The 23,176-nt window shown below is 37.5% G+C and overlaps 1 protein-coding gene and 1 long non-coding RNA gene across 4 annotated transcripts in view; one reads left to right on the top strand and one right to left on the bottom strand.

Annotated features, from left to right (window-relative positions):
* The window catches only part of LOC122549071 (nucleolar protein 4-like), a 349,310-nt gene that overhangs the window by 292,663 nt on the left and 33,471 nt on the right, over positions 1 to 23,176 (top strand). For 2 of the 3 annotated variants that reach the window (XM_043688281.2, XM_043688280.2), the window contains one exon: positions 2,668 to 2,859. The exons of the other annotated variant lie outside the window; for it this stretch is intronic. In XM_043688281.2, coding sequence (XP_043544216.1) covers positions 2,668 to 2,859 — 192 coding nt within the window. The remainder of the gene's footprint in view (positions 1 to 2,667; positions 2,860 to 23,176) is intronic. 3 annotated transcript variants of the gene reach the window in all.
* LOC148150178 (uncharacterized) overlaps positions 1 to 23,176 on the bottom strand; it is a 77,882-nt gene that overhangs the window by 11,722 nt on the left and 42,984 nt on the right. The window lies entirely within an intron of this gene.

The raw sequence follows: 23,176 nt of genomic DNA on the forward strand, positions 1-23,176 counted from the left end.
ATGAAATCTCTGCACTCTTCCAACTCTGACTTTTTGCATGTCACCAATTTTATGTACTTTAACATTGACAGCTATGCTTTCAGCTATCACAATCTTAAGGGAGAAAACAACATTCTCTGTTATAACTTTTGATTATCTCTCTTTTTTGGCTTGGTGGTAAATTTTGTTTTATAACATTTCTGAGAAGTGACTTGGGACTATGTTAAAAGTGCAATATAAATACAAATTGTTATACGTGGCTATGTGTACTGAAGCTCCTTCCTCTTGCAAATTTGGTGTACCAATCCATGACATGGTTTCATAAGCAATTTTTATCTATAGTAGTACTCTACTTTTCAGAGAAAGCTGACACATTCAGTTTTCTGTTGATAGCCTATTTCAGTATGGCTTGAATTCATCAACAGGTTAATTATAAAAATGACATGGTAGAACTAGAACTTTAACTTTGGTCCTCATGAAAATAAGAATCTAAGCTTTACTACTAGAACAAATCATCTGGATGTACAGGAACATATAACTTAGGAGCAGGGAGAGCCCATTTGGCACTTCACACCTTCTCCATTGTTCAGGTAAGATCATGTCTAATCTGATGTGGTCTCAGCTCCCCTTACCGTTATCATCTTTGTTTATCAAGATCTACCAATCTCAACCTTTTAATGAATACACTTAAAGACTCAGCCTCCAGTACTTTCTGGGGAAGAGAATCCCACACTCCTAACAACCCTTCGAGAGAAAACAAATTTCTCCTTATCTCTGTCCCAAAAGGCAGAACTCTTCTATTTAAACTATGTCCCTTAGTTTAGTTCTGCTCCATAAAAGGAAGCATCCTCTCAGTATCCACTCAATCCAGTCCCCCCAAAATCTGATACATTTCCATGAGATCAGTAAGATCCTTACTCAATTTAATCATTTTTCAAAACTGGATATTTGATTTTTCTTCATGTTTGGTGATTTTGTTGATGTCTGCCATTTCTCTGCCTTTTTTAAAAAAAAGCTTAAATATAATATAAAGAGATTGATGGTCACTCAATTTGCTGATTTCTTCCTCAGTTGTGTATGACACAAATCTATCTTGTTATTGTTGTACAGATACTTTTTGCGACTTCATCTTCTGCAGCAGATTGTTGGAGTTGCTAAAATCAGTTTTCATCTCTTTTAAATTATCACAAGAACATATTTGATTCAATAATTATTATTGCTTGCTTTATCACAATTAAGAAAATTTAAACTTATCGCTATTACAGGTTAATATGCTAAGATATTTGGATATTCTTATCTTTGGATCGAAAATTTAAAGATAAAACCTTTCAAGCGCCTTTCGGGTCAACAATTTGAAGAAATTATTAGGCTATGGTTTCAATGGCATAATCTGCAAAATTCAGATTTGTTTGTTACTAGATCTTAAACTAATCCTAATTAAGTCGACATTGTAAGATATTTCAATTTTACAGCTACTTGAGGACTGTTATAAATACATTACAAATTTTGTAGCTGACATATAGGAAACATATGATAATAGAGATCTGCAGCTTTTTTTTAATGTAAAAAACAGTTTTATTCTTAGTGAATATATTGACAGCTATTCGTTTACTTTCTCATTGTTTTTGGATATTGTTTAAAGATTTGTTTGAGACCCTACCAACATGGTGTTAATTAGAACTGTAAAACACTTGAATCAACTAAAATGTTTAATTTAAATGTTTGTGAGAATGTAGTTTCAACATCTTACTAAAAAGTATAATCTAGAAAATTTGCATCTTGAATAAGAAATTTATATACATAATATATTTGGATGTTGGGTTACCTATGAAATTTGTTTTCAAATTATACATTGTAGCTAGACAGCTTTCCTCTAAAACAGAGCAATTATGCTCAGGACTTAGATTTCTGCATAAAAGCATTATAGATATAAAAATATAGTTCTTCATGAAATGGAATAATTTATCAAATAATGTTCTTAGATATCCTTAAAAGCTTATTTTTTTTAATGCTTTATCTTCAGAATCATAGAGAGGGTAAATGTACGTATAGGTTCTAATGGAAGTAAGGGAAGAAGAGCCAAATGCAGAATTGGGACCGTTAAACATGACCAATGTATAGTTTTTATTGGTTTCAGCGAACACAGCCAAATTACATTATTGAGCTTCACTTCTCTGAACTCATTGGGTCACAGCAGAGAATATATTCCCATAAATGCATTATGCCAGCAGCTTGCTCAATGGATGTAAACTCATGTCAACTTCAGATTTGATAGTTATGATGGATAGTCTGGTACTAGTTCTTTTATAGTGCACACACACACACACAACAATAGTTAGTTCAAGAATAATCTCTCTCATTCAATTAACCAGCATTTTTTGTTGCTTACTAAATTTTATAGATGTTAAAATGGTCCTGCTTGGATAGGGTTGCAGATATAAATGTTTATTCACTGAATCTGCACCCCAGTGGGAAGCCTCACAAGACAGCAACATGTATTGGAAAATCAGTGTTGATGAATTATAGCACCATCACCACATCACCCTCTTCCATCAAGCTTGGTGGCCTATTGTGAGTGCAGAGTCATTGAATTTATCCTGCGGTGCCCACTTAAGATGGGAGTAAAGAAGTACAAAATAGAGCAGCGGTCCAATGCATTCTTTTCCTCTGTCTTCCTCTTGCCAACAGATGTTTGTGAGGCTGTTTGTAGATGAAAACTTGGACCGAATGGTCCCCATTTCTAAGCAGCCCAAAGAAAAGATCCAGGCAATAATTGAGTCATGTAGCCGGCAATTCCCTGAATATCAGGAGCGTGCCCGGAAGCGCATACGTACTTACCTCAAGTCCTGCAGGCGGATGAAAAAGAATGGTTTTGAGACGGTGAGTTGAACTGTCCAAATACAACCCATTCCCAGTCTGCATCTAATTCCCATGCATAAACTCATCACAAGACTTCTCCACCCACACTCTTTCTCCCCCCCCCCCCACCTCCCAATCATTCAGATGATTTTTTTAAATGTTATTTTTGATAACATCGGCTCAAAAGACCCTTCCCTATCATCCAAACCATATTTATTTTGTGTCACTGGTGTCGAGGAGAATATTTTATGTGAATGTTTGCAGTTTCAAGGTTGCTTATCAAAATGCCTCATAAAGCATTTTAACAGTATATTATGCCTGATGTACCTGTCTATACTATGTACCTGTGTACAGACTTCTAGCTTATTCTGAATTATTTCTAATAAATGTGGTTATTCCTTTTCTTCATTCTCATTAATACACTGCATAAAACTAGTAACTTAAGCATAATTTAACAGAAGTGCAAATGAAAGTTCCCCCATATATACAGCACAGGAACACTTGACCAACTTGCCCTGAGACCTGGAATATGTTGGCCTCCTTCAATTCCTATGGACGTTTCATATCAACTGGCTAATGTACTATGTGACAGCCTGAGTCTTCATTACTAACCTGATATTGGTAACAAGAGCTAAGGATTTAAACTGCTTGAAAATGCTTTAATTCCTCTTTTCAGAAATAAATGGTCAAAGAATTTATCTGAAAGGTGAGCTATCTTATTTTCTAGCATATGTTATGTAGTACTTCATTCTGTACATATTTCAATTTTCAGAACACCTTTTGTCATATACACCAGACCAATTAGTTTGTAGAGCTTCCTTTACCATAATGTCCTTTGAAAAAATGGAAATAATAGGGTTTTCAGAAAGAAATTAGTGGAATTCAAATCAATCAATCAGGAGAATTTTACTTTTGTTGGTTCCTGTTCACTTTGAAAAAAAAAAGATACTTGATTTGTTTGAATTTAAGACAAACAAAAGCCAAAAATGCTGGAGAAATTCAGCAGGTCTAGATGCTGTGTCACTGAACTTGAAATGTTAACTCTGTTTTCTTTCTCTGTATAGTTACTGCCGGACATACTCATTACTCCAGCACTTTCTGATTTTGTTTATATTAACTCTCTAGCATCTGCAGGTGTTTGTTTTATTTCTGGCAGATTTAGTTCATTCTGAAAAGTAAAACAAAAAAATACTATTACTGTTTAAAACAAAATTATGTTTCAGTTTGATCTGTTAAGTTAATGTGGAAGCTTAGGTGGAAAACTTCTAAGGAAGTTAGAATTCAAAGCATTTTTCAACCTGATTAATTGTATTTGCTGAAGTAAAATTTATATTTTATTATCCCATGAACATGAGTTTCTTTAAGTTATTATCATAAATGATGGTATTCTTTAGGCAAATAAACCTAATTTTCAACTTGTACCATTTAATCCCACACCAGTATGCCTTGAGAATAAGATTGACATTGTGGAACAGAATCACTATGTAATTGTATTTCACTGAAATTGCTAGTAACTACTGATTTTCATCAATGTTATTATATATTTGGTTATTTGTCACACGTTTGTTCTTTTCTGTGGATAAGTGACCTTTTTGGATCCTCCAGAGATGGCAGAGCTCATTTGAAATCATATTTAGTAAAAAAAAAGCAAGCCTTTACAACATTGATCATTTTGTCAAAGAAAATCAAAGATGATGAGGAAAAGAGTTCACAGGAACCTCCTGTTGATGCTTTTTATCTACTCATTTGAGGGTGCAAAAATTTGTCACTGCCATTAAGGAAAACATGGTTACCTCTTGTCTGGTCCAAAGACATCTTCTTATGAACTCAATCAGTACTTCTAATGACTGGACACAAACAATCTGTTTAAATGGTTGCTGCAAATTGTGTGACCTTTAGCATTTGATCTGCAATAAGTATTAAGTCTCAAATGATTATCTAATTATATATAGACATTCACAACCTTGGAAGGAATTCACAGATCTTTGTTCAAGAATAGGCACATAGAAGAAAGATGGAGTTTCCAGACTGCCTGTCTCAAATTGGGCAAAAGGAAAAATTTGGCAGAGTGAAGTAGCAACCACCGTCCTTCCATTATATCACACTGGCTTTCCCCATCCAAACTAGACCACGTGGATCTGAGCGATGTTAATGAACAACACAAGATGTAAGGTCTGCTTGATACACCTTCCCTTATTTGGAGAAAGGCTTACACTTGTGAAAAGTCATATGGTGAGACAGTTGTGTTTCCTTGATTTATTTGAAAGATCAACCACGTGTAGAATGCTGATGATTTCCTCAAAGTAATCAAAATCATCAGGTCAACCATTCTGCAGAGTAGACTTGGAAGCAAGTTATCAGATATCAGGCAGCAAGAGTACCTAACCCGGTGCAGTTTAAGATCACCCTACAGAATCGTAACTAATGGACAATATAAAGGACACCACCTTTACCATCCTTGGGTATGTCTTGTCCCACCAGCAGGATTTAGCTACCAGATGTCATGGCAAAGGGATATACAATAAGGAAGGAACTGCCATGGTTTATTCAACATTGGTTCCAAACCCCATGAAGTCTCATAGCAACAAGTCAAAGATGGCCAAGGAAACCTCCTGCTGATTACCACCAACCACCCCTCCTCAGTTGATGAACAATAATCACCATAAGTGTAAGATAAGACCACAAGACTTTGGATCAGTAGTAGGTTATTTGACCCATTGAGTCTACTCCGCCATTTGATGTGGTCATGGATTATCTGATAATCCTCAACTTCAGTTTCCCACTTTTTACTCCATAACCCTTGACTACATTACTGATTAAATGTTTGTCTGTCTCAGCCTTGCATATACGTAGTGACTTGGCCTCTAGAACCCTCTGTTATAAAGAATTTGAGCAATTCATTAACCTCTGAGAGATGAAATTCATCTTCACCTTTGTCCTAACTGGGTGACCACTTAGTCTGACATTATGTCCTCTCATTTAAGATTCTCACACAAGGGGTAACAACCTCTCCACATCTACCTTATTAATCTCCTTAAAAGCTTTAGATGTTTCAATAAGGTTGCCTCTCATTCACCTGAACTCTAATAAGTACAGGCCTAATATACTCAATATGCAGTCCCTCCATATCTGGGATCAACCTAGTCAACCTTATTTCAACTGCTTCCAATGCCAGTATATCTTTCCTTCCATAAGGAGCCAAAACCTTTTCATTGTATTCTAGGTCTGTCTAGTACTTTGTTTTAGCAATATTTAACTACTTTTTTACTCCATTCCCTTTGAAGTACAGGCCAACATTCAATTTGCCTTTCCTACTACCTGCTGAATTTGTATGCTAGATTTCAGTGATTTATGCACATAGATTCCCAATCCCTCTGTGCTTCAGCTTTCTGTAGTCTTTCTCCATTTAAATAATATTCCTCACCTCTATTTTTCCTGCCAAATGTAGAACCTCACATTTTACCTCATTGTATTCCATCTGCCAAGATTTTAACCAGTCTATCGCCCTCCGTAGACTTTTTTGTCTTCCTCACCATTTGTCTTCTCACCTGTTCTTCCCACAAATTATTGATAACACTTCCCTCATCTAAGTCATTGTAAATAATTATGTTAAGCACTGATCCAAGTGATACTCCATAATTTACAGATTGCCATCCTAAAAATGCGCCTCTGCTTATCCTAACTCTCTGTCTTCTATTAGTTAACCAGTCTATAATTTTAAGTAACCTACAGTGGGGTACCTTATTGAATGCCTTTTGGAAATCCAAGAATATTGTACCTATGAGTTCCCCTTATCTACCCATATTGTTACCTCTTCAAAGAATTCTAATAAAGCTATGCTGCTTAAATTATGTTAGGGATTTCTAAATGCTCTGTTATTACATATTTTATAATAGCAAAATATTTTCACAATGATACATGTATTCCATGTTGAATGGAAGAAGTACTGATGGTGGCAAGGACACAGAATGTACTCCAACTGGATAATCTTCGTGTCCATCACTGGGAGTGGTTTGGTAGTGCCAATACTGACCTAGCATGCCAATTCCAGCTTGCACATCCCTGGACACAATGGACAATTTAGCATGGCCAATCCACCACACCTGCACAGTGGGAGGAAACCGGAGCACCTGAAGGAAACCCATGCAGACCTCGGGAGTATGTGCATACTCTACACAGAGAGACACCTGCCGGTGGAATTGAACCAAGCTTCCTGGCACTGTGAGGCAGCAGTGCTAGCCACTGAACCAACCTGCCACCCCATCCGAAACAATATATCTGCCAGACTGGATTTACAGTAGATAGTGTAGGTGTGAACAAGAGGGGAAAAAACTTAATTAACCTCATCCTCACCAATCTATTTTTGCAGAAATATCTGTCCATGACCGTATTGGTTATAATGACCACTGCACAGTTTCTGTGGAAAGAAAGTGTCATCACATTAGTGACACATTCCATCATGTTGTGCAGCATTACTAGAATGTTAAATGGAACTGATATTGAACAGATCTAACATCTTAAGACTGCTCTGTAACTCATCAGCAGCAATCAATCTGTAACCTCATGGCCTGGTATATCCTCCATTTTTCCAACACTGTCAACCCAAGGGATAGGTCCTGGTCCAATGAAGACTGGAGGATGGCATACCAAAAGCAGCACCAGACATACCTAAAAATGAGGTGTCAACCTGGTGAAGCTACAACAATATGCTTCCTGCATATCAAACAGAGAATGGAATAATCCAGGACTAATTGATCCCATAGTCAACAGATTAGATTTGAGCTCTGCAGCCCTGCCACATCTAGTCCAAATAGTTACAGAAAATTAAACAAATACCGGCAGGAGGAGGCTACACTGTTTCAAACTGAAAGAGCCCAGCACATCAGTGCAGAAGGTAGTGCTGAAGGATTTGTATCCAGCTTCAGACAAAAATGCTGGGTAGATGCCTCCTCCTGAAGTACCCTGCATCAAAGGTGCCAATCATCAAATAATTTCATTCACTTCATATAATATTAAGAAACAGCCAAAGGCACTGAATGCTGCAAATCATGATATTCCCGCAGCAGTATTGAAGGCTAATGCTTTAGAAATAGCTCCTAACTACAACAGTGGCATGTACCCAATAATGTTGGAAAATTGCTTTGATATGTTCTGTCTTCAAAAAGCAGGATAAATTCAACATTGCCAATAACTGCATTGTAAGTCTATATCACACTCAACAGCCAATTGGAAAATAAATGCTGGCCAAGCCAGCTATTACTTCTGCATCTGCTCAAATTCGAAAACAAGTAAATTCAACCACAGAATCTATCTACCTCTAAGTTAGGTAAAGACCTTGTGTGCTAAAAAGTGAGCAATGAGTCAAAAGATGCCTGGTTGTATGTCAATGCTAAATGTCCTGAATAAATAAATGAAATGCCTGGTCATTCCTCAGTGCAAAGTGGCCTGGCAAAAACGTGCAAGTCCTTTGTGTCCTTCAGCTACAAAGTAGATAATTGAAGTCCTGAAGTAGTGTCTGAACTAGTCTGAGAGCAGGCATGATTTTTTGAGGCTGGTGCTTTGTCAATGCTGAGCTGTGTTGACCATCATGGGGCCTTGTACAGAAAAAGCAGGGGCACATAAAGCAAACTTAGGGCAGTGGCATTCTGTGAGCTACACCAGATTCTGGTGAGACAAATCATCAGGTACCCATTCTGTTTTACTTGTTAAGGCTTTGCGCCATTGAGTTTCCTATTTATAGAGTGAAAGATCAAAAGTGCAATGTTAATATGCCAACATGCCATATTAACAACATTCAGATGTAATTCAGTAAGCTTGCTATCACGCAAGTGTGAGATTACAAAATCACCATCTCAGGCTGATGAATAAATCAGCCAAGGTTTTCTCACAGTTGACAAATTCTGTTTCCTCACTCTCATGTTATTTTGTGATTTCACTTGCCATTTTTATTGAAACACTGGGAACAGGAAAATTCTGCCCTTCGTGTTTGTTCACTAATTTTAAGTAATGCAGTTGAACATCATCTCATGACTTAATGGGTTAAAGTGCCTATCTGGTAGCCAGAATATTCTGAGATTCAATCTCACCACTTGGTAGGAGAAAATATGTACAAAACCCTTTACTGGTTCCAACCTACTACTCCAGACCTTTTTGAAGGATTGGAGGGTGGTGGGCTCTCTCCTACCTGTATTTGGCATGGTTAATTACATGCTTTGGGCATCTCCCAGTTTTGTAGAACAGTATTAAATGAGGCTTATGCATCTATAAGAACATCTATAAGAAAGCAACTTTGGAGTTTAGAAGCAGAGAGCAGGCATTGGATCGCTGCATGTGCAGGGTCACATTTTAACCTGCAATTACTGTTTTTGACAAATCATGCTGCATCATCTTTAACAATGCAATTACACTCAAATTCAGTTTGCAAGATATTCAAGTTTTTTTCCTGATCCATTGAATAACTGAATTACTAAAAGTAAAATCTTTTTGTTATGGCCATGTTATTATTAACATGGAGAGATTGGGGGAAAAATTGTTATTTTAGATTGTACCAACGCATTTTCCAAATGACTGCACTAACAATTCAAAGGCAGCTGAGAAACCAAACTGTGTTTTATGAATTAATTGTCCTTCTGAAATAATGATTTAAAATTGTAAAATAAAAATTCTTAGTCCATAAAGGCTTATAGGAGGTAATATTCAAGGACATGAAACAGTTTAACAGCAAATCCATTTATTCTCTTTTTTTTGTGTAGCCGGGTTTGTTCTGATTTTTTTTTTAAATCTGGTGTGCTATTGTGGATGTCACCAATACTATTTCTATTTTCATGAGAAAAAATACATTTGATATTATTTCTCCATCCCAATATTACTTACTTATGCATGTTTTTTTCTAGCCATGGTACATCAATTTTCAAACCCTGTTCAGAGTTGTTTTTACTTGGGGTGTAACTGGTGGCACCATCAGTCGAATTTTTAAATGCCTATGCACCAGGAAGTACACAAGGCTTGGGGACAAAAACAACAGTTGGCTGGAAATCCCATTCTGTTGCAGTTGCCCAAACAGAATGGGATTTGGCCCTAAGATTCTATTAAATTAATGATTTAATACTGAAGTGACAAATTCTGTTCTGTTCACTACTTAGAGAAAAAAATCTAACATACTGTGCTTCTATGAGCCAAATCAGAATAAATTAGTTTTTTTGTTAACTCGGCTATGTGAGGAGATAGGATATGTTTTGTACACATTTTGTTCTAACTATTTTCGATCTCTAAATATTTGTGCTATTTCCACAGTACTCAGCATTTGAGATTGATATCCCTTCTCACCAAGTGAACATAGAACATAGAACATAGAAGAATACAGCGCAGTACAGGCCCTTGGGCCCTCGATGTTGCGCCGATCCAAGCCCACTTAAACTACACTAACCCACTATCCTCCATATACCTATCCAATGCCCTCTTAAATGCCCATAAAGAGGGAGAGTCCACCACTGTTACTGGCAGGGCATTCCATGAACTAACGACTCGCTGAGTGAAGAACCTACCCCTAACATCAGTCCTATATCTACCCCCCCTTAATTTAAAGCTATGCCCCCTTGTAATACCCGACTCAATACGCGGGAAAAGGTTCATACTGTCGACCCTATCTAACCCCCTAATCATCTTGTACACCTCAATCAAGTCACCCCTAAACCTTCTTTTCTCTAGTGAAAACAGCCCCAAGTGCCTCAGTCTTTCCTCATACGATTTTCCTTCCATACCAGGCAACATCCTGGTAAACCTCCTCTGCACCCGTTCCAATGCCTCCACATCCTTCCTATAGTATGGCGACCAAAACTGCACACAATATTCCAGATGCGGCCGTACCAGAGTCTTATACAACTGCATCATGACCTCAGGACTCCGGAACTCAATTCCTCTACCAATAAAAGCCAGTACGCCATATGCCTTCCTCACCGCACTATTTACCTGGGTGAAACAAATATAGATTTTATCTTTTACTCCCTCTGTCTTTCAGCCCACCAAATGCAGAAGTACTGATCAAGGAATGCGGCTTTTCCTGCAAGGGAGAAATAGCTTTAAAAGGAAGAGTCATACTTGAGTAAAGTAGAGGGTCTCTTGATATGAGAAATCACTTGAGTCCATTCAAAGCACTTTTCTAGGAAAGATTAGATTAGTCCTAGAATCAGGTACAGGCTCGTGATGTGCAACCACACCTACTCTTGGACTTATTGAGGCAGGCAGCAGGGACGCTTTGTACGACCTCACGATCAAATGATTATGGTGTGAAGCTCAACGTGAAATGTGTTCTGACTGGATGCACCCTCAGTTAAGACCCAGCAGTGAGCATTATACAATGAACATCTAGCTTGCAATTCCTAAAGGCAACCTGCATCTCTTAAAGGGTAGGTGTGCTCAAGGTACAGTAGCTGCTGTAACTGTTAGAAAGACTTTATTTGAAAGAAAGTGACTGGCAGTGGGGGTAAAATAGAACACAGATGTCTTGAGGCCTTATTGATAGAATTCAGAAGGAAGAGCAAAGCAAGTTTCTGAGGAGTGTTAAGAAGCTGTTAAGTCATACACTGTGAAAACAACATGATCTCGTGACCAAGGAGGTATATTTCCAGAGACCCTTAATTCAGCTATCAGCCATTAGGACTCATGCCGAACATTTGGGTGCTCCGCAACCTTGACACATACTGATCAATGCTGCAAGTGTCTCACATGTGTCTTATGCCTTGGAGAAGTTTTATTATAGCCACGTGATAAGGTGTGAATCAGTTCTCCTATGTTTAGTCTTCTTAGGTTGATCACAGCAAAGATTGAAGTTATTTTTAGTACAAAACTATATTTTCTGCTAATTAAAGACTATTAACTAATTTCATTGTCAACAGTAAAAAGCCAGTCACAAGATATCCTTAAATTTAAGAAATAACATGCTTATTAACTGCTAACCCTGAGTAAAATAATAAAAATACAATATTGAAAATACAACTTTTGTGCAATCACTTGAGCACGCATGTATGTACACTTACACCACACACACAAATACATATACATATAATGTTAAAAAAGGGATAGAAAGGAAGATTATAAAATATACAATTGAAAGTCTTTTTGATATCTTTGCAATGTAACGATTGACTATAACAAGATTGGTTAGTTTGGTTTCTTGGATAAATTCAGCAGTAACAATCTTTCTCAATGTTTCAAATCTCTGCATTTTTGGAATGTTTTTACTATGATTATTTTTTAGGCCAGTTTCTTTGAGAGAGAGTGATTAGTGGTGACAGCTGTCTCTCTTTCAATAATCTCCAATTGCTCTTGAAACCTCCCTTAAAATAATGGTGCCAGTTTGCATTGTAAGAAATTATTTCAGGTTACGAAAATAGAAATATCTGAAAATGTTCAGCAGGTTTGGCAGCATCTGTGGAGAGAAAGCTGTTAAAAGTTTGGGTCCAGTGACCCTTTACAGTTCTTTCAGGTTAGATCATTGATAACAACCATAGTGTCAACATCTAGTACTTTCCTTTGGTTAATGTTTTCCTTAGACAGTAATAGATTTGGATGGATTTGTCAGGACTTTCTCTCTTTTGCAAATTCCCTCCCACCTCTCCTGAGAGCGATTTGTTTGTTCTGCCTTCCTCCTCAAAGTGGTTTTGCATTTTGAAGTAATTTACCTTGTCTCAGTTCAATTTGTGACAGATCCATTCGGTTTAAAGTTTAAAAACTCATATCTTCATAAATAAAGGATATAGCCTCTTGATAATATATACAGACCAACTTCTACATATATTATAGAAATTTTCCTTACAAATACTTCTAAAATGTCTGCTCACTTTCTATTTTTGCTTCAATTTAGTGTCTCTGTGTCAGCAGACTTAGCTTTGACTAAAAGCTTAGAGTGTAGTTCATGGATACATGAATACTACATATTTTTCCTTTTGTTAAACTACATACTTTATTTTAAATTAACCATCATAAATAACAAAGATTGGAAGAGTAAGACATTTCTTAGAATTTGCAGTGTTTTCTCCAAGTACAGAAAAGCTTTTGAGACATGAAGATTTTTGATAAGCACTAATGTCCACAATCTTGAGGTTGTAGGATATGAATAGATTGTTCAAACATTCCCCTGAAGGTCTCAGACTATCCTTCATGACTTCGCCAAATTGTTTAATGCCATAATTCAGATGCGGGTTGCATCACAATGTCACATGTAATGTAACAAATTCTGTGGCTTGTATCCAAAGTCTTGTGTCCAAGTGATTGTCTTTGGCAAACCTCATTTTGCAAGTTATCTTGAATGTCACTGAAAAATAAGTGGTTAATATATTAATATTAATTTGCTATAGTGATTTCTGCCCAATAGCTATATAGTTATTAAGTATAACAAGCAAAGAAATGTTGATTGCTCAGGACTGCTTGCATTTCAATAAAAAGTATTTTTGCTGTGTTTTCATTGATCATCGGTTTGGTTTAGAGATGCAGAACAGATTTTACACAGTTTAAATGATGTAATTTCTAGTTAACTCTTCCAGTCTGTGTTATGCGATCATTATTTCTTCTTAACAATGTCCTTTATGGGCAATATATGTTTTTGTAGCACTTCCTGGATAACCAGTCAAATGCTTATGTGTGAAATGATACCGAAAGTACACAAGGAAAGGCAAATTTACCTCCAAAAGTAGTTAAACAACACAGAAGAAATGAATCATGGTGGCAACCAATCAGAAAAATGTCACTTTTATGTGAGAAATTTTGAAAGGAGCTACTCCTCCAGTCACAGGCCATTTAACCTGTGGGTTTGCTGCTGATAGATTCCATGAGTAAGTCTATCAGCAGCAAACTCATGGGAGAAACAGCCTGTGATTGGAGGTGCAGTGAGAAAGTGAGGAGCAATAGTGATCGAGGTAAGCAAAGCTATGGAGAAGGGAGGTGAGGTAGGAGGGGGAAGGTGTATTATTAAGCAAAACTGAAGATTAGCAAGGTTAGTGTAGAGAGGTCAGTTTGCCAACAACACCAGTAAAAGTGAGAGTCTGTTAGGTAAAAGGAGCAGTGGGTGACTAGACAGAGGAGTAGAAATGAGTGGCTGAAAATTGGCGAGGGAGAGAAGTGAGTTGACGCAAAGAGAATAAGGAGAGAGCCTGCCAACCTAAGTAAATTCTATTGCAATCCATGGAGCACTGGCACCAACTCTGAGGAAAAAGAGAGCTGTTCCATCAGGATAACCTTCACTTGAACCATGCTTGTCCTGATGAATTGTATAATGAGAGTTGTAGATAGGACAGAATCAAAATAATATGACTTGATAGCTGTTACTGAGACATGGTTGACTGGTCACAAGAACTGTGAACTCAATATTCAAGGATATCCCACATTCCAGGCAAAAAGGAGATGGAGTAGTTTTGTTAATAAAGGAAGGAGTCAGTGTGGTGATGAGTAATAAAGACATAAGTGCATAGATCATTCTTAAGAATCAGATTGAGTGGAAATAAAGACTAACAAGGGAAAGAAGTCACAGGTGTTACTTGTGAGTAGGCTCCCCAAAAAGTTGCCTCATTGTAGAATAAAAATAAATAATGTAAGTATGTAAGAAGGGCAAAAAATTGTCATGAGTGATTTTAATCTGCATATTGGACAAATGAGATAAGCAAGCAAGAGCAACATGAAAATAAATTTACAGAGTGCATCAAGGATCAGCTCTTCCTCTATTCTGCGAGGCTACTGAAGTTTTAGGTACTGAATGTCAGGCACTTTTAAAAACTTTCTGGAATATGCTGTTTTTCACAGATTCTGTCTTTAGCCTCTCTTGTATTGCATGTAGAATTATTGCATGTAGAATTACTGTGATTACAGTATTCAATGTTGCCAATCACTTCCCTGTTGAAAGTGCTATTTGTGATAGTAATTTCAATAAGCATGTCCATCACTTGATTATGTGAACCACTGAGATACTGAACCTCAAACTTGCACTGATAAAGACAATTTGCCCATCTGTAGATGTGTAAAGGCTGATGGCCTCATCCTGACATAGCTAACAATATTACCAGGTGATTGGTGATTGTTACTGAGAGTAAATTTTATATCATGGAGATATTGTGCCAATTTTCACTAGTATAGATTGAGGCAATGATTTGGACGTACCGGTGTTGGACTGAGGTGTACAAAGTTAAAAATCACACAACAGGTTATACTCCAACAGGTTTATTTGGAAGCACTAGCTTTCGGAGCACTGCTCCTTCATCAGGTGGTTGTGTTCAGGCTAGTTCGCTATGCTCTCCAACAAAATATTTGCATACAGTTTCCAACAATGGAAGTGATTGCCAATGATTTATTTTTAATTTCTATCAGCTCCAGGCATTTTTCCTGATGCATCTGTTGTAGCGTATGGTTTTGCACGTAGGTTGAAATGTGCATGGATTGATGAAGATATTATCTTCACCTTTAATATGTTAAATGCTGTTTGCTATATGATTGACTTTTCCCATTGTGCATTTTTGCATAGTAGCTTTCAAAGAGACTTTGCGGTCTCTGCAAACTTAGGCATGAATTTGTGATAAAAGTTGATAGTACAATAGTGAGAACAGTGTCACTTATTTCATCTAAGACAAGTTTGGAAGTGCACGAAAGGCTTTGATATTGTCAAGTATAGGCTTTATTATATTAGTTATCACTTAAATTAGTTAGCAATTAAACCTCAGATGCCACGAATATGCACCTTTGCTTGAGAAATGTCAGTTGTTTCTTCGTGAGCAACAAAATTGGAAAGTAGATTGAGCATCTCCTCAATGTCTGACCTGACTGAAAAAGCTATCCCCTCGAATGAGCTGAATTTAGTCCGTAGAGCATTCTGCGGTACTGTAATACACCTTCATATGTAAGAAAAGCTGCAAAGTATCAGCTTTGCTCCACTAGTGATATCGAAAGAATGCTCTGTCACATAATGAACTTCTTGAAGATTGTGGAGTCTTGAAATAAAGCTGGTAATTCTTGGATTATACAAAGTGGATACCTGTTTGATTTGTTGACCGCCTTTTTTCACATTCCGTCCCTAGTTATCCTTTAGAGGGTGGTGGTGAGCTGCCTTCTCAAACCGCTGTAGATCATGTGCCGTAGGTTGACCCTCAATGCCCTTGGGGAAAGAATTCCATGATTTTGACCCAGTGACAATGAAGGAACTGCAATATATTTCCAGTTAAAATAGTGAGTGGCTTGGTGAGGACTGTTGATAATCTTGAGTTTTTTTGCATTGAGCACTGACTAGTTTTGATGTCAATGTGGACGAGTCAATTTGCTCAATGGTACTGTTTCAAGTCTTCTAAGCTCCTGTGACACTCGGGTACAGATTTTAAATGGAAACCACTCCAAATATTATGAAACTGGCAAATTTGAGACACCAAGTATGACAGTATCTCTTAGACTATTCAAATCTAATAATTTAAGGATTTTGTTATTAAAGACTGTATCATCAATCAAGTTGGGCCCAAATCTTCTGTTATGTGGAGAGGCTTCTGACTCAATCTATGTTCCTGATGTACCATAGAGTCCTGATTATGTACAGATCTGCAGTAGTTCGATGGGAAACTTACACTTCCAATTACCAGACTTACCCTGTTCTGATGCCACCATGATTCCAACTACAACAGAATCAGAATCTAATGGTGATTGCACACCTTGCAAGATTCAGGCCATTGGACGCTTCGTTAGGATTGTCCAATCTGAGGCCAAGTCTACTGAATAGGATTTTTCCCAATGGGCTTCTGCCTTTGACAAAGTAGCATTTGAACCTGACTAGGGTGACATTTTTTGCAGTACACTGGAACTGTTAATCAGTCTTGAACAGAAGCAGAATAATCAGCCCATCATTTACCTGAAAAGTGCCTGTGACAGGGATGAGAGTTTGAGAAATATCAATGGTAAAGTTTGTTGCTGTATTGATGAGAAAAGACACAAAACTGCCTACAGTCTCACCTGAGTATTCACCACTTGTAATTGCATACATATGCTGCACCTCATTCTCAGCGAAAGACTTTTGACTTAGATTAAAATGCCTACTCAATTAAACATTATTATGCAGTTCACATTCTAATTGGAATGGAGACGCAGAGTCTATGGAGACCCCTTCAGAAACAATAAACACCCAAGGAATGTTAAGTAGAGCTTTAAACTTCAAGATGTTTATCTACATTAAGGATGCTTAGCTGTATCCAGACTTCATTCATATCCACCATTTTCTTTGTCTAAATCAGTATGAAAATTAAAAAAGCCTGCAGACATCGTCACTCTTTATTTGGTGTGAAAGCCATCTGCAAAACCTGCAACTACAAGCATGAACATCTGAAACGTTTAGCCTGTAGTTCTTAGAGTTGTAGTTTTAAAGGGACCAGAAACAACCTAGGAGCAATGTCATTGAGAAACTAAGGGATACAGAAACAAGGAAATGAAAAATAAAAGGAGAGAAAAGCGAAACCAATAAACAAATACTGCTCTTCATTCTACATGTAAAAAATAAAGCAGGATCTGCAATGGAAAATAGAAAGAAAAGGCTTAATTATGAAATGGCATCATCCAGTGACATCCTTACTGAATTGTAACTATTCAGACAATTTATAGAATTTATTTTAGCAAACCAAATCATTGTTGATCCTGAAAAAAGAGCACACTGAAAATCTTGCTTGGCAAGATGGGGCTTCACAGAATTAACACATCTGATCTTTCCATGGATGTTCAGAAAGAATCAGAAAAGATCTTGTAAATTCTCGAAGACCCAGGTAAGGATTGACTTCTGGGTGAACAGACTAACCCATGTCATGAGACAGCAATTGCAAGATTTTATTGACCAGTTTGGCTGGAAGTACCACTGCAAAAGGCTTTCTGAAAAGGAACAATCCGAGAGCTCCATTGAGCTAGTGAAAGCCTGTTAGAATTATTTTTTGGATGATGAGATCATGCAGAATCATTACTGATCATGGTGTGATATTATAAAAGAACAGAAGCCAGCACAGACCAATATTTGGCACACTAAACATCCATGAACAAAGTGAGGAAGGAAATAATGATTATGCAGTGAACAAACAACAGCAAGACAACAATGTCTGAAATGTTAGTCTCGTATACATCTATACTTGTACAAATTGTTGAATTGATAATATCTGCCTATGTATAACCAAGTATAATACATCTGTTTGGGATATGTTTTTATATTTGAGACAAGTGAGATGATGTATTTTATTTCCGGTCAGCATACATTTAATGGACATGCTCATGTCATCATCACTGTACCACAGTATGTGATCAAAGGGTTTAAAGATTTCCTTCTTCATCTTACCCCTGGGATCAATTGAACTATGAAACACTATAATAAGGGAAAATAGGGAAGTTTATGGTAGATACTAAGGGCTCAACACCAGAAACCCAGAGCATATAAAATGTGCAGGAAGGTTACTTGAAAAAGAACTAGGGAAAGTGAAGAGGGGATAAAAACAATCCGTGGTTAGATTAAAGAAAAGGGGCAGTCCAGAAGTATTTTATAAATATCACAAAGGCAAGAGGATAAGCAGCAAAAGAGGGGGCCCATTAGAGATCTAAGTGGCAAATTGTTTGAGAATCCTGAAGACTTAGGTGAGGCTATAAATGAGGATTTTATATCTGTAATAATGCTAGAGAAGAATGATATAGGTGTAGAAATTAGAGAAGAGTGATATATCTAAGCAATTTACCTCTTCAGAAGAAGGCACTATTGGTGGTTTTAGGAAGTTTAAAATTAAGTCTCCAAGCCCAGACAAGATATATCCAAAGCTACTGTGGAAGCAATGGAGGAAATTGCAGAGATTTTAACATTAATTTTCAAATCATCTCTTGACACCAGAGAGGTGCTTGAGGACTGGAGGGCTGCAAATATGGTATCATTATTCAAGAAGGGTGGCAGGGATTAACTAGAAACTTACTTGAGGTGTACAAAATTATAAGGGATGTAGATAGAGGGTAGATATAAAGAAACCTTCCCCCTTAGTAGTGAGATCAATAACCAAGTGGCATGGATTTAAGGTTAAGGGCAGGGATGTAGAGGGATATATGGAAGAATTCTTTTCAACCAGGGTTGTGGGTATCAGGAACTCACTGCCTGAAACAGTAGTAAAGGCAGGAACCATCCCAATATTTAAGACATATTCAGATGATCACTTGAATCACTACAGCATATAAGACTATGCTCTGGTGCCAATCCATCTACAGCTTCCCCCACTTCTTGAACAAAACAACAATGTAAACACAACCTAAGTTTGGTTTTGATAACTTGCTCTTTCAAAGTGCAGCAATTTCATCTACAATCCTTGGTTGTAAAACAATTGTTTTCCTAATCAGCTCACAATCAAAAGAAAGTAAAATTTGCAAGAAAATGCTATCTTTACATTATCAACCTTTGCAAGTTGCTGCCTAATCCAAGTTGTCCTTCTTCTCATGGAAGATTTTGAACCCCAAAACCATAAAATTGCTGGTGCAAAATGAGGATATATAGTCTGTATGTTGCAATGGTCCTGTCATTCTCACCATAAGCCTGCTATGTTCTCACCAAAATTCATCAGTTTACTTGGCTCCACATTGAATTTCATCTGCCACCTGTCCACCATTCCACCATAGCTTTTCTGTGATTTTTTTTGAAAATAGTTCTGTCCACGGTTTATAATGCTTCCCACCTCTGTATCACCCACAAAATTGTGTCCTGTACAGAAGATCTTGGTCAATATATATGTGGAAATGCCAGGGTCAAAAGCCTGTATCTATGTCACTACTGCCCCTTTTATTCCATGTAGTCTAACTTTGCTCATAAGTCTGTTGTGTGGCCTTTTGGAAGTAAATGTGTACTACATCAACTGCATAGCCCTCATCAAGTCTTTAAGTAACCCCTTCAAAAGATCCCAGCAACTTGATTAAGCACAATTCATCCATACTGCCTTTCCTTAATTAACCTGCATTTGTCTATGCCGACTATATATTTTCACCCAAATTACTGTTTCAATAAATGACCCCATCACCAAAGTTAAACTGACTGCCTGTAATTTCTGGGTTTATTTTTACACTCTTTTTTTGAACAAGTGTATAACATTCACAATTCTCAATCCTCTGGCACCACACTGAAGTCTAAGGAACAATGAGAAATTGTGGCCAGTGCTTCCATAATTACTATTGTCACTTCCTTCAGAATCCTGAGATGCATCTCATCCAGTCCTGATGGTAATTTGCTCTTTCAAAGTGCAGCGATTTCATCCATAATCCTTGTTTGTAAAACAATTGTTTTCCTAATCACCCACAATCAAAAAAAAGTTAAATTCGAAAGATATGCTGTCTTTACATTATCAACTTTTGCAAGTTGCTGCTTCATCTAAGTTGACCTTCCTCTCAGGGAAGATTTTGAACCCCAAAACTATAAAATTGCTGGTGCAAAAGTAGGATCTTCTTATCCAACAGATAATCTGCGAAAACTGGTTAGAGGCAAATAATAGAGCAGACATCCAGTTAAAAGCTTATAAGGAATCCCAGAGTATATATAACAAAAGGAGTGTTGTAACTGCAAATTAGGGCAGGCTTGTTTATTGAACAAATAATATTGATCTGTAAGATAAAGCTGAAATAAGTTAGGTAAAGATAAATCTAGCAACTGCACAAACATTATCATTGGTATCTGTAATAGATCTCCAAGGCCACATGCTCAAAGGGGCAAAGTATTATGAACAAACACTAATTACCAGGGCGGTACAATTGACCGGATTTTTCTGTTAAACAGCAATTAATTTCCTAGGTGGTTCAAGTATTGAGGAAAATGGGACTGTAACATTTACAGTCCTTTTCCTGGCTCCACAATATACTGTGGTTTTAGGCCGGCAATTTTATAGTTTTGGGGTTCAAAATCTTCCCTGAGAGGAAGGTCAACTTAGATGAAGCAGTTGATTCCTGTTAGGCCTGTTGATACTGCTGAGGCCTAACAGGAATCAACTGCATCTGGGCATCTGCTCAGCATTACAGCTGTCTAGACCAATTCAATTGAGGCCAGAACTTCAAATTTGTCAACTCTTTCTCACTGGTGCAACAGATGACTGGCTAGCTCATTCTATCTTTTGACTGACAAACTCTGAAAAGCAATCTTGCTAAAGTGTCCTTCTGATGTGAGATGTCAAAAACAAAGTTTTTCATCTATCAATTACACAACATTAGTAGATCAATTACAGAAGAAAGGAAAAATCCTGGTGCCAACAAATTTAATATATTCTCCATCTTGTTCCAAGTTGTTTTTTATGTTTTGGACAAATGTAGAGATGTCACCATTTCTTTGTATATTATGTAATAGGAGTTTTATTGTCAAACATGTCTTAAATATTTGCACTTGTACTTCCCCTTTGCTTGTTTCAGTTCGGTTTGCCCAACTCAGTAACCACTTGAAATAAACACAGAACAGTTAAATACTAAACAGATAACAGATACCAAACAGAATATCCTATTGCAATTTTTACACACCTCTAGCTTTTTAGCTGGTTAGGTAACTGGGGAGTTACAATTTGCTATCGCATTGTAAAGCAAGGTTGCACACAACCACAGTGAAATGTGCAGAGACCCAGTGGGCACAGCTTTAGCTGTTCAGGAGAAATGGGGCTCTGCATATGAAGCCCAGTTGAGCGTAGTGACTGCCGTTGATATCAAGACAGCATTTGTTGAGATGTATTAACAAGGAATCCCATCAAAACTAAAGTTTAAGGGGATCAGGGAAAACTCTGTTCCCTTGAGTCTTTCTTAGACTATAGGAAGTGGGTGTGGTTGTGTGGTCAGTCTTCTCAACTCCAGGATATCTCTGCAGGAGTTATTCAGGATGGATATTTTCTAATTGACCTGTTCAGGGATGTTATTTCACTCTTCTGGGACTTGAACCCACTTCTGATTCAGAGGAGGGACACTACCACTGTCCATGAGGCCTCAAGTTCCTTAGGCTAGTGTTCTGGGTCCACTTGTCTTCAGTTGCTTCATCATGGCCTTCCATTATAAGATCAGAAGTGGTGATTTTCACTGACAGTTGTATCATTGTCAACATCATTCACAATTCTTCAGATACTGAAGCAGTTTGTGTCCAAATACATCAAGACCTGAACAGTGTTCAGATATAGGATCAAAAGTGGCAAGAAATATTTATGGCTCACCAGTGCCAAGCACTGATCATATTCAACAAGAGTATTGAACCTTTTCCTCTTGACATTCAATGGCATCCCCTCACTGAATCCCCTACTATCAACATCCCCAGGATTACCATTGACCAGAAACTGAACTGGACTAGCCATATAAAACCAGTGCTACAAGAGCAGGTCAGAAGTTAGAATCCTACAGTGAGAAACTCCCCTCCTGACTTCAGAAATTTTGTTTATTATCTGTCAGACACAAATCAGGGACACACTGAAAAACTCCCTGCTTGCCAACATGAGTGCAGCTCCAACAATACTCAAGAGCTTGGCACTATCCAGGACAAAACAGCCCACTTGATTGGCATTCACAAGTACAGGTCATTCTACCATAGCGTGTGTTTCGTTAATGCAAATTCGCTGTAACGGGTTGACGAATAAAGCACAAACTTTTAAAATGTGTGTTGGCTACATCGTGATTACATCACCAACACTTTAAGCGCTGTTTCTAAAGTGATTTTTCTATAATGCGGGGTTGCATACAAACACAACCATTGCATTACAGAAGAACTACCTGTATGCACTCCCTCCAACACTGATGCTTTGTAGTAGCAATATGTAACATCCAAAAGGTATGCTGCAGAAGTTCAACAAGGCTTCTTAAACAACACCTTAAAATCACATAACCATTTAGAAGGACAAGAGTAGCAGATACATATCCCCTGCAAGTAACCCTCCATGCCACTCACCATCCTGACTTGGAAACGTATCACTGTAACTGTCACTGCCATTGGTCAAAATTCTGGAACATTCACCAATGTATTGAATGGCTCAGGAAAGCAGCAACTTCTTGAGGAATTGTCTATTAATACTGGCCCCGGAAAGCCTACATCCTTTGAATGAATAAAAAAGAATCACTGAGAATTTTTAAAATGTTATGCCCATTCTTAAATCTCACCACTTCATCTGACTATCTGGTCTAAAGTGTAAAACTGCAGAAATATTGAACCTATGAATCATTAGAGAGTAGAATCGAGCTTCTTTCAATAGCTGGTGAGTCACCTAGCAGTCTGGCCATTTGGTAAGGATAGTTTTTTAGAGAGCAAAGTAACAGAAGAATTTTGCTAAAGTAGACTCTAATGAGAATTTTGTTGGAAAGCTCTGATGTGCACATG

The sequence above is a fragment of the Chiloscyllium plagiosum genome, unplaced genomic scaffold, assembly GCF_037043375.1.
Source record: "Chiloscyllium plagiosum isolate Xiang-an unplaced genomic scaffold, Cpla_swu_hap1 HiC_scaffold_4, whole genome shotgun sequence".
NCBI classification, from domain to species: Eukaryota; Metazoa; Chordata; class Chondrichthyes; order Orectolobiformes; family Hemiscylliidae; genus Chiloscyllium; species Chiloscyllium plagiosum.